Consider the following 16751-nt stretch of genomic DNA (forward strand, 5'->3'; position numbering starts at 1 on the left):
GAGAAAGATGGATGCTAGGAAGACAGATACTTGCCCTAGCCAACCCCCACTTATATACTGAGCATAACGTTGATGGCATGAAATACTCTTCGGCCAGTTTGGGTCAACTGTTCTGGCTATATCCCTCCCAGCTTCCTGCATCGGCACATTAGCAAGACTTGGAAAGCCAGGCAGTGTCCTTGGTCTCATTAGCAACAACTCATTATCAGCATGTTTATCACCATTCTTCACATCCAAAATATGTTGGCTACGGAGAGGAAAATTAATTCTATCCCAGCTGAAAGCAGGACATAGCTCAACCTACTGACAAATACTTTTCAGAATAACAGAAATGCTGAGGTCAGATGAGCCCTCTGAAGAACACCTAGTTCAGATCCCCACCCACCCAAAACAGCATCAACTAGAGCAGGTTACTCAGGTCCATGTCCAGTCAAGGTTTTTAATATTTCCAAGAATGGAGACTCCACAAACTCTCTGGGCAAGTGGTTCCAGTTTGCCCAGAAAACATACAATTTAAGCATTAGAAAAAAAATATTATTTTCCATATTTCAATATATGCCCACTGCCCCTTGCCCTATCACTAGCCATCACTGAGATGAGTCGGGCTCCATCTTCTTCACACTCTCCAATTAGGTATTCAATATGCACTGATAAGATACCCCCTCAGCCTTCTCCAGGCTAAACAATCCCAGCCCTTTCAGCCTCTCCTTGTATGACACGATTCATATAAAAGCCAGTGTATTTCTCTCATCCTCCATCTTCAAAAAGAACATTGTTCCTGTTTAATAGCATCTGTATAAAAAACTAATTTCATATCAAAGTAGGGCTTTGTACTGTGAGTCCATTAGAAGAGATGCACTAAATTTCACCAGAATTCTCTGCCTGAGTACATGACATTTGAGCTTGACATGATGCTTTCTTAAATAGTAGGATACTTAAAGGGGAGTTAACTGTTGCAAACTAGATCATGGATTTTGTGTAATATCTAGCTAACTATACTTGCTATTTGACATTAGGAACTGTCTTCCACCAAGGCTCTTATATAAGCTACACATTATTGTATTGTGTTTGTGTGGCAAGGTTTTCATAGCAGGAGGGAAGCAACAGGGGTGGATTCTGCAAGAAGCTGCTAGAAGCTTCCCCTGTGTCCAATAGAGCCAGTGCCAGTCAGCTCCAAGACGGATCTGCCGCTGACCAAGGCTGAGCCAATCAGCAATGGTAGTAGTGCCTCCATGATAACATTTAAGAAGGGGGAAAAAAAAAAAAACTGCTGCACAACAGTAGCCATAAGATAGGAGTGAAAATATGTGAGAGAAACAACCCTGCAGACACCAAGGTTGGTGAAGAAGGAGGGGGAGGAGGTGCTCCAGGCATCAGAGCAGAGATTCCCCTACAGCCCGTGGTAAAGACCATGGTGAAGCAGGTTGTCCCCCTGCAGCTCATGGAGGACCCCGTGCTGGAGCAGGTGGATGCACCCGAAGGAGGCTGCGACCCCATGGAGAGAGGAGCCCACATTGGAGCAGGTTCCTGGCAGGACTTGTGACTTTGTGGGAGTCTCACATGGGAAGTCTGTTCTTAAAGGACTGCAGTATGTGGAAAGGAACCATACTGGAGCAGTTCATGAAAAATTGCAGCCCGTGGGAAGGACCCACGTTGGAGAAGTTCGTGGAGGACTGTCTCCTGTGGGAGGGACTCCACACTGGAGCAGGGGAAGAATGTGAGGAGGAAGGAGCAGCAGAGACAACATGTGATATACTGACTGCAATCCCCATTCCCCATGCCCCTGCGCCACTCAGGGGGAGGAGGTAGAGAAATCAGGAGTGAAGTTGAGCCTGGGAAGAAGGGAGGGGTGGGGGGGAAAGGTATTTTTAGATTTGTTCTTATTGCTCATTCTCCTACTCTGGTGTTACCTGGCAATAAATTAGTTTCCTCAAGTCAAATCTGTTTTGTCTGACAGTAATTGGTGAGTGATCTCTCTCTGTTCTTATCTCAATCCATGAGCCTTTTGTCATATTTTCTCTCCCCCATCCAGCTGAGGAGGGGGAGTGATAGAACAGCCTGGTGAGCACCTGGCATCCAGCCAAGGTCAATCCACCACAATTATTTATCTAATTCAACACTCCTGAGGCACACAGGCAGAAAATATGTTTTCAAGGCTGACAGAACCATCTCTACTCTGTGCAGGTATTCAACCCATGAAATAATGTTAACAATGCATTAAAATAGGAAGTTGCATATGCTTAAAGAAGCCACAGTATTTTGCCCATAAACCTCCAAAACAACATGGACATTTCATATAACCCAAACAGAATATTCAGAAGCCATTACAGCATTTTCTGCATTATATGAACCATGAACTCTTGAATTCTGAGAGCTATGGAAGTTTTGCTTTTGTCCAGGAAAGTGATTATAATACATAGAACTTATCCCAATTCATCCAGCATTTCATTCTCTCAAGGTAACAGAAAAAAATTGGTATCTAAATTCAACATGTGATATTACTGAATTCCATAATTGCTGCAGTATTCAGACAGGACATCTTCCACCAAAGCTTCTGAACTGAAGTTAGCTGCAATGCTTTTAGAATATCCCTAAGTTAGTCCGCTTATAGAGCTTATAATCAAACTCACAGCCTCCTTTTACTGTACTGAATTTATCCAGACTTCCACCCAGTTTACCCTCCCTCAGAGGCAAAAACAACAGCTAGATTAATCCTGACTGCTTTCCTGTTTACTATCAGCATGGTTAAGGAATGTTAACTTTTACTTGTATCTGGCCATCTAACCAGCTAAACAAGGTATCCCTATCTTCCAACTGAGATACATTCACTTTCTGAATAGCTAGCCAGCCAAGTGATATGCTTGCTTCCGGCTGTTCAGCCATCCAGCCAAGAAAATTAATTGCTCGCCATCCTTAAGGTGGCCAAGTGTCAAATACTACCACCCAAGTGTTCGTAAGCCCAACAAGTTATTCTATAGACTGACACTGTGCAGTATATAAGTAACCAAGGAACTATGTAACAGTGACTCAAACTTTCATCAGGACAAAGATGATATTTGATGTCTCTCTATCATAACTTTTGGATGGCTCCAACATAGAGAAATGGCATAAGAACCATATACTTACTACTGTCCTCAAGGATTATAATATACAGTTATGTGAAAGGCAAGCATCAGCTGCTCAACAAGAAACTATTTTCTATCAAGCATCATACACAGCTCTCTGTAATAGATTTTACTTTATAGAAAAATATAAAAAATAGAAAGAATAAAATTAAATAAGTGACATGGTGATATTGATACATAAAAATTAGGATGTGCAGTTTTCATTGTGCATCACTATACTGACAGGTCAAAAAAACCATGAAAAAATTCTAAACCAACCTGCTGGAGCTACGAGATCTTCTTGAAGAGCTATAGCTTCTTGGGGGTGTTCGGGATCTCTTACCTTTCTTCTCATCATCTCTCTCTTTTTCTCTTTCTCGCTCCTTCTTCTCCTTATCCTCATCTTTTTCCTTTTCTTTGTTTCTGTCCTTCTCTTTCTCCCCATCTCCCTCCTTGTCCTTAATCTTCTCTCTGTCCTCCCCCTCTTTCTCAATATCATCTCTTTCCTTGTTCTGGTCTACCTCTTGCCTGTCTTTTTCCTTATCTTTGTCCTTATCCCTATCTCTATCCCTATCCTTGTCTCTGACTCTCTCTCGATCATTGGTTTGCTCTCTCTCCCCTCCTTGGTCCTTTTCCTTGTCCTTATCCCTGTTTCTTTGTTTATCTCGCTCTCTTTCCCTTCCTTTGCCTCTGTCCCGGTCTCTCTCCTTCTCTTTGTCTCGATCTCTCTCCTTCTCCTTGGCCTTGTCTTTTTCCTTGACCTTTTCTTTGTCTCTTTTCTTGTCCCTGTGAAAAGCCAAAAAAATCCATTAATTTATCTTTGAACTCTCCAATAAAAATTACAACTAACTCTTTAGCATACATTAATTGTTCAAGAAAAAAAAAAAAAGTGTTTCTGTTGACAAATAGTGAATAAATAACGACAGCTGACTGGACAGAAGTCTTCATTCTACAGTGTTCTCACATAAATATCCTGGAACTGCTTGGAAGTCCAACATCAATTAATGCACAGAAACAAAGAAAGAGGAATAAAATTTCAGCAAATTGCCTCAAAAAGCAAGTGTAAGGTCAAAACTCAATCAAGACAATTCAATAATCTGTAATGTCATTAGGAATTTGAGAGTTATTGAAAAAATTATTAAGACAGTAAAAACAGAAGCAATAAAACAGAACAAGTCAGCTTCTTTTGGATAGGTAGAACGATACATGTTGAATCCAGCCAGGGAAGTCAAAAGCAACAAGAAAAGCTTCTATAGGTATGTAGGGGACAAAAGGAGGTCCAAGGAGAATGTAGGCCCCCTCCGGAAGGAAACAGGTGACCTGGTTACCCAGGACATGGAGAAGGCTGAGGTACTCAATGACTTCTTTGCCTCACTCTTCACCAATAAGGGCTCTTGTCTCACCACCTAAGCTGTGGAAGGCACAAGCAGGGTCCGGTAGAATGAAGAACCGCCCACTGTAGTGGAAGAGCTGACACTGTCCCGCATGACATCCTTCTCTCTAAACTAGAGAGAAATGGGTTTGATGGAAGGACCACTCAGTGGATAAGGAGTTGGCTGGATGGCTGCACTCAGAGAGTGGTGGTCAACGGCTCAATGTCCATGTGGAGACCAGTGACGAGTGGCGTCCCTCAGGGGTCCGTGTTGGGCCCGGCCCTGTTCAACATCTTTGTTGGTGACATGGACAGTGGGATAGAGTGCACCCTCAGCAAGTTCCCCGATGACACCAAGCTGTGTGGTGCTGTCAACACGCTGGAGGGGAAGGGATGCCATCCAGAGGGACCTTGACAGGCTGGAGAGGTGGGCCTGTGCCAACCTCATGAAGTTCAACCACGCCAGGTGCAAGGTCCTGCATCTGGGTCATGGCAATCCCAGGCACAAATACAGGCTGGGTGGAGAATGGATTGAGAGCAGCCCTGAGGAGAAGGACTTGGGAGTGCTGGTGGATGAGAAGTTCAACATGAGCAGGCAATGAACCCTTGCGGCTCAGAAGGCCAACCGCATCCTGGGCTGCATCAAGAAGAGTGTGGCCAGCAGGTCGAGGGAGGTGATTCTGCCCCTCTACTCTGCTCTGTTGAGACCCCACCTGCATCCAGTTCTGGAGCCCTCAACATAAGAGGGACATGGACCACTTGGAAAGGATCCAGAGGAAGGCCACGAAGATGATCAGAGTGCTGGAGCACCTCTCCTATGAAGACAGGCTGAGAGAGTTGGGGCTGCTCAGCCTGGAGAAGAGAAGGCTCTGGGGAGACCTTATAGCGGTCTTCCAGTACCTCAAGGGGGCCTACAGGAAAGACGGGGAGAGACTGTTCAGTAGGGCCTGTTGTGACAGGCCATGGGGTAATGGTTTCAAAATAGAGGGAGATAGATGTAGATTAGATAGTAGGAAAAAAATTTTTACAGTGAGGGTTGTAGAACACTGGCACAGATTGCCCAGAGAGGTGGTGGATGCCCCATCCCTGGAAACATTCAAGACCAGGTTGGACCGGGCTCTGAGCAACCTGATCTATTTGAAGATGTCCCTGCTGCTCCTTGCAGGGGGGTTGGACTAGATGACCTTTGAAGGTCCCTTCCAACCCTAACCATTCTATGATTCTACGTTCATAGAAACAGTGAGGAAAATTCCAATGGATGTTCTAGTAGTCAAGTCAAATAAAAATTTATTAGATCACAGCTTTGGCTGGAAGATTACATTTTAGAAAAGGATTATTTGGAAGCGTGAGACTCTGAACCATCTTTCCTTTCTAGCAAAGAGAAGAGAGACACATGACTGACCTGACTCTAGCACATATGAAAATGAACAATTCTTCAGAGAGAGAAACAGGAGAAAGCACAAGAGAAGAATTTGATCAGCAGGCCTTTTCATGTGTAAATCTGGTTCTTTTGGACAAGTTGCTGTGTCTATTGCTATTGGTACGTTATCTAGGATTTTTTAAAGATTCTCAAAGAGACTACTTCAGACATGAAAGGCCCTACACACAGCCTCCACCTTTCTTCATTGGAAGATTTCATTGGATTTGCCCCTTCCAGTGAGCAGCTATCTCAACAAATTCCAGACAATGGCAACAGAGAGTCAAAAGATCCATTAACAAAGCCCAGCTACGTAGCCTACTCCTAACTGTTCCCACCAAGGTCCACAGATCTGCAGTTCTCACTCCCACAAAGTTTCTCCCCTCAGAAAACAAGAGGCAACTGCACAACATAAGTATGAAGCTTCCTTTAAATTAGTCAGGGGAATTACAGAGATGAAACAGAAAGAAAAGGACCAAGGCTTCTATTCATGAAGCTACTTTCATAAGAAGTTTTGTTTTGTGAATATTCACTATTTCACCCCTCAGAAAATTACATTATCATCCAAGAAGATAAAGGAATTATCTTCTTGAAATTTCATGGTTTAATAATTGGACAGACTTAAAAATTAATAGATAGGTAAAATATAGATGTATCAGATCCTGAAATGTAAACATGTCACATAACAGACATATGCATTTGTGCCTACAGCAGTGTATGGCCAATATGAAATAGCCAAAGGCAAAAATAAAAGCTTGTGCACAAAAACTTTCTCAGATATAGACTGAAGCAGCATCATCCACTTTTTTGTGTGTGGCACAGGCTACACGGAACATACCTAAGCCGTTGATTAAAGTCTGACACTTAAAGTTATGTATTTTCAATCAGCCTGCACATTGGTATAAATGTAGACTAGACTTTGGTATCAATGTTTAGGTACCTCAGTACTGTGGTTTAAGCTCTGTAGGCACCATATGAGTTACTATGAAGAAAATAAACTGTATCCCTGCCAAAATCAGCACAAAAATTTACTTTCTATTGTTTTGTCCCACAAACAAAGCCTAGGGACAGGCTAAAGTACTTGAGATTCCATCCTTTACCATCACCTAAAAAGGTTTGTCAGATTTTTTTTTTTCAAAACCTTTATACTGTGTACCAAGAACAGTAGTATAATTTCTTAGGAATGGAACTCACCAAGAATGAGAGCGACTTGTTGATTTCCGCCTTTCCCTAGATCTAGACCGTTTTTTCAGAGGACTTCTGGATCTGCATCCGTCCTTGTGTCTTGAGAGCGATCTGTTGCCAGATCTACTTCTATAAGAACAGCATCAGAAGAAAAATGCTTAAATATTGAAACTTCATAAAACTTAGGTCAACCAACAAGGGTAAAAAACACCACATAAATCTTGCCTCACTACATAAAATTATATAGAGTTACACCATAGTAATATATTGACTACCAATATTTTTGTAAATATGGATACTTTTAATCTTCACTAGATGCATATGTGTTGCGGTTTAGCCCTAGCCACCACACAGTTTCTCGCTCACCCTCCCCAGTGGGATGGGGTAAAGAACTGGGAAGGAAGGAGAACTCGTGGGTTGAGAGAAAAACAGTTTACTAGAATAACAAAGAAAAACTACAATAATAACAGAATATAAGGATATTAAAATATACAAAATGAACAATGTACAATTTCTCACCACCCAATGTCCCAATGACTGATACAGCCCATCCTGAGCAACAATCAGGGAAACAAAACAGAGCAGCAAGCAAAGGAGCAAAAGGGAGCCAGCAAGGTAGAGGGAACAATGCCAGCGAGCAAGCAAAGAGACAAGATGGATACCCCCCCCACCAGCAATCCCCACTTATATACTGAGCATGACATTTATGGCATGGAATACTCCCTTTGGCCAGTTTGGGTCAATTATTCTGTCTGTCTCTCTCCCAGCTTCCTGAATCTGCACATTAGCGAGACTTGGAAAGCAGTACAGTGTCCTTGATCTCATTCACAACAACTCATATCATCAGAGTGTTTATCAACATTCTTCACATAGGAAATCCAAAACACACCAGCTACTTAGAGGAAAATTAACTCTATCCCTGCCAAAACCAGGACAACTTACCAAAGACAGAAATTAATGTATATTACTCAATAAATCCTGAAGAACAGGGACAGAAAAAAAAAAAAATACCAGCTCCACCTGTCTTCTGCAGCTCAAGACACAACCCCAATCAGGACCAGACTATGCAGTCTCTCTCTCTCTCTCACTCCCCCCCACCCTCCAGTAGGACAGAAGGGAGAACTGGTAAACAAAAGACAGCAAAAACACCTGGGTTGAGATGGAAAAGAAATAAAAAAAAAAAAAAATTAACAGTGATAACAGAAGAAAAAAAAAAAAAGAGTGATGGAAAACAAACACAGCACAATGGCTCACAACAAATCTCCACATCCCATTCCTTCCCACATAACAAGAAACTCTCCTTACTGCCCTCCTCACTTATATACTGAGCATGATGTCACATGGGATGGAATAGCCCTTTGGCTAATTTGGGTAAACTTAGCCCAGCTGTTAGCTAATTAGTTAACTATCCCAGCTGGGTGCCCCAGCCATAGGGGCCACCAGCTCCAGTTCTCCTCCCAGCTCAGGTGAATGTTAACTCTATCCTAGCCAGAACCAGGACAGTAAGATATATCAAAAGAAGAGAGGCAATAATTTTTTACCTACAGCTTAGCTCCATGTAACAGTGTAAAAATACAAATTAATTACAGGGAAAATCAATTACAATTTAGTCCAAATAAGACCTTGAATAAATTTTATATCATAGAGATGAATGTGATTTAGGGGTTTTATAAAACAGTAAAACTGGAAAGTGGTAAGGACAGTTTATTCTTAGGGATGAAGTTGCCTCAATAGATCAGACTGGCCTTTTTTCAGTATGTTCTCAAAACTGACAGTAACAGTGGTAAAATCATTAAAAAGATATATATATATATATAACTATCAACAATTGTTTAAAGCACAGGTTTTTTGCAAGTAAAAAAAAATGCAAATTTATCTTCTAAAAATCAATTTGGTTTGTGTCAGTACAAAATAGCACTGAGATTACTGCAGTGTTACACAAAACAAAGACTGTTTTTCAGTTATGTCCTGAGTTAGAGAAACAGAAGAAAATCAAGCAATAAAGAAATGAACAAATTATTCTTCTTGCATTAAAAAGGTACCCAATGCTTTGATGTCATTAGAAAACATGTACTGTGTAACACGATTAGAAAACTGAAGCCTGCACTTAGATCATATTTGTTTGGTAGTATAACTGATGTGGTGTATCCCTCTGGCCAGCTTTTCTGTATGTAAAAGAATTCTAGTTGTCCTGTTAAAAGACAATGGATGAAAGAATGCAACAGTGCTGTCACTGCAACACTGACAACACTCAGTGTAAGCTATCAAATACATTTTGAATTCTTTTTTTTATTATACTTAATGTAGCCAAATATCTTTAGATTGATTATGTAAATAATCAGAAGACATTCCTGACATTGAACCATTTCAGGAAGCATTTATAAGTCTCACATAGCAAGATCATCTAAGTCTTGGAAAAAAATCTTAATGGGTAAACTTTAAGGGTGATCTAGTAATTTTATTTCCTCCTATATTTCAAAGCCTATTTCAGAACTGAACAAATTAGCAAAGCAAACACTGAAGAATGAAAAACTGCCCCTAAAGCCTTTTTCTTCTGGCTTTTAAAAAATATAGCTTTACATTTACAGCACAGTAAATAAAAATACTGCATTTGTTAACTAGATGTTTAGAAGTTCAGGACAGCAGGAACTTTTTACTAGCAAAACCAGCCAGTCTATCTGTTCAGTGTTAACAGTAAACTAAAGGTTCCATCCACAAAACACAGATAACTATTTCTTTTTAAAATACAGAGGTCACAAAATGAAATTATGCTACGGGGCACAAAATGTACCATGAAACCATAGAAATGGTTATGCTACATGGCACAAAAAGTACCTTCTAATGTGTTTTACCTCAAAGTAATCCTGAAAACATTTAGTATTTAGAGGGAAAGAGTATCTGTTCAGAGACAAAGTTCCCAGTTACTCTGATCTGATCAGTGTAAGTTACTAATCTTCTCTACAGGGATACTTGTCTCATAACTCAGTGAGAAATCTCAGTAACCACAACAACAAAAAAATCCCCAGCATGATCTCTTCGTCCAAAATAAAAAACATACCTACCTGTGTTTTGAGTGTGATCTTTTCCTTCTAGATCGGGATTTTGAGCTAGACCTGGATTCTGAATGAGAATGGGAACGAGATCGACCGCCTTTTCTTTCACCGCTCTTTCCAGACTCTGAGAGGAAAAAATCACTTTGCAGTGTAAGCTCAGAACATTTAAAGATCCCAGTTAACAATCTGGCACAAGTGGAATGTACCACACATATAGTGCAAGGGGCCTACGCTTTGCACATCTTTCTTCTTTGCAAATATTCTTCAGAAAAATCCAAGAAAGTCATTGCATACACTCGTTGAGTGCAGTCATCCTGCAGCAGTACACATAAACCAGGTAATTATAAACAGCTAGCTCTGTTAGGAATGGGATTGATGTTGCTGCCACAATGCACAAGATTACAACACGTTCTCCTCTGGTATATTATGTAATATAACCAAATATTTTTTAATAATCTCAGAAGAATGTAGTAAATTTAGAGGGCATAAATTCAAAAACAAGCATAAAATGTAAATAAAGTACTTTCTATACTTTTAGATATTCCAACCACTGTACAAATATTGAAGTTCTATTCCTCAAACATTATTTTGGGGGACAAAGGGATGGAGAGAAGGGAGTGAAAAGTTTGATCCAAAGCCCAGGAAGTCAACAGAAAGCTTACCAGTGACCTCAGTAGACTTTGTTTCAGGCTCTAAAAGATTATTATTCTGCTGCTTAACACTGAGGAAATGTTAGAACTATTTTTCTCCCAACCCTAAAAAACAACAAAAAATACTCCCTCCCAAAAGAAACCAAAACCCATCACCTCAAGACCCTCCACTATCTAACCTATGTAAGTCAATGTCTGGGTTTCTTAGTAAGAAGAATGACAAAATCTTGCTGATGGAAAGAAAAAGGAGGATTTCAATTGCAAGTTTAACAAGTTGGGAATTTTTTATGCTATGGTTTTGCAATTGGTTTAAGTCAGCATAAATCAGCACTGAAATGTCTGTCTAACCACTCAACCCACCAACACCTTCCTCCTTGACCTTGCACTTCAATGTTAAAAGGGATCGGGGAACCAATCTGGATGAAAATAGGTCCATTACAATACATTAAGTTTCATCACAGATTCATTCTCTGATCCCATTTGCTATGAGGATGCACATAGTCTTGAGTCAGCATGAAAAAGAGTGACAAAATTAACCTGCTGAAGGAAAGCATGCTAGCTTCCTCTGATCATGAAACTATGGCATTAATGGGTGCTAGAGAAGAAAACAAAATATAAAGCTTTTTTTTAAGTTTGTAAGAACTATGAACTTTAAAAGTACCAAAATTAAGTATTAATTGAGTATTGATTTCATATTTTTTTAAATATTCACTGAGCACATGTCATAGTTCAGCCCCGATCGGGACCAGACTACGCAGTCTCTCTCTCACTCCCCCCACCCTCCAAGAGAATAGGGGGAGATAATAAAAGAAAAAAGGCTCAAGGTTTGAGATAAGGACAGGGAGAAATCCTTAAAGTTACCGTCACGGGCAAAACAGACTCGACTTGGGGAAAAACACTCATTTATTTCTAAAATTAGCAGGAGAATGAGACAGGGAACAAGATAACCTTCCCCCACCCCTCCCTCTTCCCAGCCTTAACATTATCTCTACTACCTTCCCCTCCTGAGCGGCACAGGGGGGAAGAGGGAATGGGGGTTACAGTCAGTTCATCACACGTTGTTTTACACCGCTGCTTCATCGTCGGGGGAAGAACTCCTCACATTCCTCCCCTGCTCCAGCGTGGGGTACCTCCCACGGGCCACAGTCCTTCGTGAAACTGCTCTGGCGTGGGTCATCTCTTCCACGGGGTGCAGTCCCTCCAGAACGGCTGTCCCAGCGGGCCCTCCATGGGTCACAGCCTCCTTCAGGCATCCACCTGCCCCTGCGTGGGGTCCTCCATGGGCTGCAGGTGGATCTCTGCTCCTCCGTGGACCTCCATGGGCTGCAGGGGGACAATCTGCTCCACCATGGTCGTCACCACAGGCTGCAGGGGAATCTTGGCCAGGAGCTGCATTACTCCTCCCCCTCCCTCCTCACTGACAATCGCATCCGCAGCCATTCCTCTCACAAGAAAAATTCTTCACAACAGGCAGGCAGACACCTCTCAGGTTCTCTTCACATGCATCTCATCTCCTCTCCACTGCTTGCAGCCAGGCTGGGCCGAGTTGGGCCCAGTCGGCCACCTGGCGGGAGGCCAGAGGGTGAGGCTTGCAAGGCCCACAAGGCTCGCGCCTCCCCCTCTCTGCCCCCACTCAGCTCCTTCACATCATCTCTTCTCTTTTTTTTTCCTGTTTTCCCCTTCTTAAATATGTTATCACAGAGATGTTATCACAGGACATTCTGCTACCAATTGGCTTGGCCTTGGCCAGCAGCGGGTCCGCCCTAGGCCCGGCCGAGTCCACTGAACAAAGGGGAACAACTTCTAGCAGTTTCCTACAGAAGCTACCACCTTAGGCCCCCCTCACTAAATAAAACCAGAACATTCCACCCCTCACCCCTGCGAATTACGTACTTATGAATTATAATTAAAATGCACACACATAAACAGAAAAAAAAAAAAGAAAAATTCCCCACACAAAAATCAAAATAATATCCTCACAACGCCAACAGTGGGTAGACAATTTACACACAATTCACCACTTGTCCCTTCACCACAAGCAGAACATAAATTCCCCACAATCATTTCGGTCTTTTATCGAGTTCAGTCCCTATTTTGCCTGTTACTGCTCCCAATTAATATCCATCCTTATCTCAAATTCCTCGAGCCCCACGTTGGGCACAAAAATAACTGTCGTAGTTCAGCCCCAATCGGGACCAGACTACGCAGTCTCTCTCTCACTCCCCCCACCCTCCGAGAGAATAGGGAGAGACAGTATAAGGAAAAAGGCTCAAGGTTTGAGATAAGGACAGGGAGAGATCCTTAAAGTCACTCTTACAGGCAAAACAGACTCAACTTGGGGAAAACTATTTATTAATAAAACCAGCAGGATAATGAGACAGAGAACAAGATAACCTCCCTCCACCCCTCCCTCTTCCCAGCCTTAACATTATGTCTACTACCTTCCCCTCCTGAGCGGGACAGGGGGGAAGAGGGAATGGGGGTTGCGGTCAGTTCATCACACGTTGTTTTACGCCGCTGTGTCATCGTCGGGGGAAGAACTCCTCACATTCCTCCCCTGCTCTAGCATGGGGTCCCTCCCACGGGCTACAATCCTTCGTGAAACTGCTCCGGTGTGGGTCATTTCTTCCACGGGGTGCAGTCCCTCCAGAATGGCTGCCCCAGCGGGCCCTCCATGGGCCACAGCCTCCTTCAGGCATCCACCTGCCCCTGCGTGGGGTCCTCCATGGGCTGCAGGTGGATCTCTGCTCCTCTGTGGACCTCCATGGGCTGCAGGGGGACAATCTGCTCCACCATGGTCTTCACCACAGGTTGCAGGGGAATTCTGGCCAGGAGCCGCATTACTCCTCCCCCTCCCTCTTCACTGACCTTGGCGTCTGCAGCCATTCCTCTCACAAGAAAAATTCTTCACAACAGGCAGGCAGACACCTCTCAGGTTCTCCTCACATGCATCTCATCTCCTCTCTACTTCTTGCAGCCAGGCCGGGCCGAGTTGGGCCCAGTCGGCCGCCTGGCGAGAGGCCAGAGGGTGAGGCCTGCAAGGCCCACAAGGCTCGCGGCTCCCCCTCTATGCCCCCGCTCAGCTCCTTCACAGGCCCATGAGTCCTGTGCCTCCGCCTCTGTGCCTCTGGCCCTGCTCAGTTTCTTCACATCTTCTCTCTTTTTTTTTTCTGCTTTCCCCTTCTTAAATATGTTATCGCAGAGGCGTTATCACGGAACATTCTGCTACCAATTGGCTCAGCCTTGGCCAGCAGCGGGTCTGCCCTAGGCCTGGCCGAGACGACTGAACAAAGGGGAAACAAGTTCTAGCAGTTTCTTACAGAAGCTGCCACCATAGCCCCCTCTCATTAAATAAAACCAGAACAGCACATATCTCAAAATAAGATATGGTGAAATAACAAGTCAGTTTCATTCCACTGCTTTGTTGCATGAAGATAATTTTGATTATTTTCTTTTGTTTCCCCCCACACATGTTATTCACCTTTGAGTATCCTTTTCCTGTGTTTGAAAGTGCTCTTAAAAGCATGTGCCAAGGTACACACAGAACATGTCTGTTATGTAATGAAGATAATATACCTACCTGGCTCAATAGCAGCAGATATAAAAGACTGAGCTTCCCTTACTCTCTTCATCACTTCTTCCAGTTCCTTAGCAGCAGCTTGTGGTGTCATTTCAGGAGGCTTCACTATTGCATTATTGGAGTGATTTATTCTAAATTAAGGACAAATAAAATCTTTAACTTCCAAACACTTGAAAAGGGAAAATGAAAAACAAATAAGAAAACACCTCAACTTCCATGTATGACTAAAAACTTCAAACTTCAGCAAAACTACAGATTTTTTCTAACACTCATCTGTTCTAAGTATCTGAAATGTCCATCTTTTTTTGCTTTTAAATCTTACCACTTTTAAATAAATGCAGCACAATATTTATGTGTTACAATATTTTCTACTAGAAATCTAGAAATTTGCTTCTCTATTTCAGGTCAAATCTCTACATTAAGGCCGCCTAATTACATACTGTCGTAGTTCAGCCCCGATCGGGACCAGACTACGCAGTCTCTCTCTCACTCCCCCCACCCTCTGAGAGAATAGGGAGAGAAAATATAAGAAAAACAGCTCGAGGTTTGAGATAAGGACAGGGAGAAATGCTTAAAGTTACCGTTATGGGCAAAACAGACTCGACTTGGGGAAAACTATTCATTTATTTCTAAAACTAGCAGGAGAATGAGACAGGGAACAAGATAACCTTCCCCCACCCCTCCCTCTTCCCAGCCTTAACATTATCTCTACTACCTTCCCCTCCTGAGCGGCACAGGGGGGAAGAGGGAATGGGGGTCACGGTCAGTTCATCACACGTTGTTTCACGCCACTGCTTCATCCTTGGGGAAGAACTCCTCACATTCCTCCCCTGCTCCAGCGTGGGGTCCCTCCCACGGGCCACAGTCCTTCATGAAAACTGCTCCGGCATGGGTCATCTCTTCCACGGGGTGCAGTCTCTCTAGAACAACTGTCCCAGCGGGCCCTCCATGGGCCACAGCCTCCTTCAGGCCTCTACCTGCTCCGGCGTGGGGTCCTTCATGGGCCGCAGGTGAATCTCTGCTCCTCCATGGACCTCCATGGGCTGCAGGGGGACAACCTGCTCCACCATGGTCATCACCACAGGCTGCAGGGGAATCTTGGCCAGGAGCAGCATTACTCCTCCCCCTCCTTCTGAACTGACCTTGGCGTCTGCAGCCATTCCTCACAACAGGCTGGCAGACGCCTCTCAGGATCCTTTTTACATCTTATTCACTTCTCATCTCCTCTCCACTTCTTGCAGCCAGGCCAGGCCGAGTTGGGCCCAGTCGGCTGCCCGGCGGGAGGCCAGAGGGTGAGGCCTGCAAGGCCCACAAGGCTCATGCCTCCCCCTCTCTGCCCCCTGCTCAGCTGCTTCACATCTTCTCTTCTTTTTTTTTTTTTTTCTGTTTTCCCCTTCTTAAATACGTTATCGTGGAGGCGTTATCATGGAACATTCTGCTACCAATCGGCTCGGCCTTGGCCAGCAGCGGGTCCACCCTAGGCCCAGCCGAGTCCACTGAACAAAGGGGAGCAACTTCTAGCAGTTTCCTACAGAAGCTACCACCTTAGGCCCCTCCTCACCAAACAAAACCAGAACACATACACATCATATATAAGTCTTAATTAGTACCAAGGACTTTGCAGATTCTCTCACTGTTATAGCTTTCACTTACGCAAGATTAGATGTAGAAATATTTTACTCAATGTCATCCATATTCTTCTTGGAGAAATTTATGCCCAACCTTGAAATTGGAGTTTGTAAAAGTGTTCCAGTTTACTAACAATAGGTCCTTATATTGAAAAAATATTCATCACAGCAGCTTCCTGCACATCAGAGTCATAAATGTATAAAAACAGTAAGAAATCTCATTCAATATTCATACGGATAATTAATTTCTTACTTCAGTGGCCTGTCTCCAAACATAACTCCATTAAAGGCAAGAGCTCGAGGTACAGAATTTTGGTCTGCAAATTCCACAAAAGCAAATCGTGTTGGTTGCGTCTCATCACCCGCCATTCGCACAAATTTGACTTCTCCAACTTGCTTAAAGAATTCAAGCAGCTGATCTGCTGTTGTAGTCTAGAAAGAGTTGAAGAGCTCAGCTGAAGTAAAACACATCATGAAAACCACTTATCCAACATATCAGGTAATCTAAGAACTACAGATTTTGGAAAGGTATCTCACCATTATTACATAGGTGACATGAATTTGGTAATGTTACACTTTAAGAGAGAAAGGTATTTTTTATTCCATTAATCTAAACATATAATACAATTTAAAATAGTGCAACCACAAGCCCTGAAGTCCTACATCTAGGTTAAAAAATTACTTGCATAGGATTTTGTACTTTTCAGGCAACTCATTTGAAATAATTGATGAGGAGTTTCCTTATACACCTATGTCCAAGCT

General features: G+C 43.0%; 1 protein-coding gene across 1 annotated transcript in view; it reads right to left on the bottom strand.

Annotated features, from left to right (window-relative positions):
- The window catches only part of LOC147596781 (uncharacterized), a 71229-nt gene that overhangs the window by 15254 nt on the left and 39224 nt on the right, over nucleotides 1-16751 (bottom strand). The window contains exons 5-9 of the mRNA XM_086769534.1: nucleotides 16243-16421; nucleotides 14362-14492; nucleotides 10141-10255; nucleotides 7088-7207; nucleotides 3384-3890 (exon numbers count right to left, since the gene is read on the bottom strand). Coding sequence (XP_086625660.1) covers nucleotides 3384-3890; nucleotides 7088-7207; nucleotides 10141-10255; nucleotides 14362-14492; nucleotides 16243-16421 — 1052 coding nt within the window. The remainder of the gene's footprint in view (nucleotides 1-3383; nucleotides 3891-7087; nucleotides 7208-10140; nucleotides 10256-14361; nucleotides 14493-16242; nucleotides 16422-16751) is intronic.

This window comes from Chlamydotis macqueenii, chromosome W (assembly GCF_036417535.1).
Source record: "Chlamydotis macqueenii isolate bChlMac1 chromosome W, bChlMac1.mat, whole genome shotgun sequence".
Lineage (NCBI taxonomy): Eukaryota > Metazoa > Chordata > Aves > Otidiformes > Otididae > Chlamydotis > Chlamydotis macqueenii.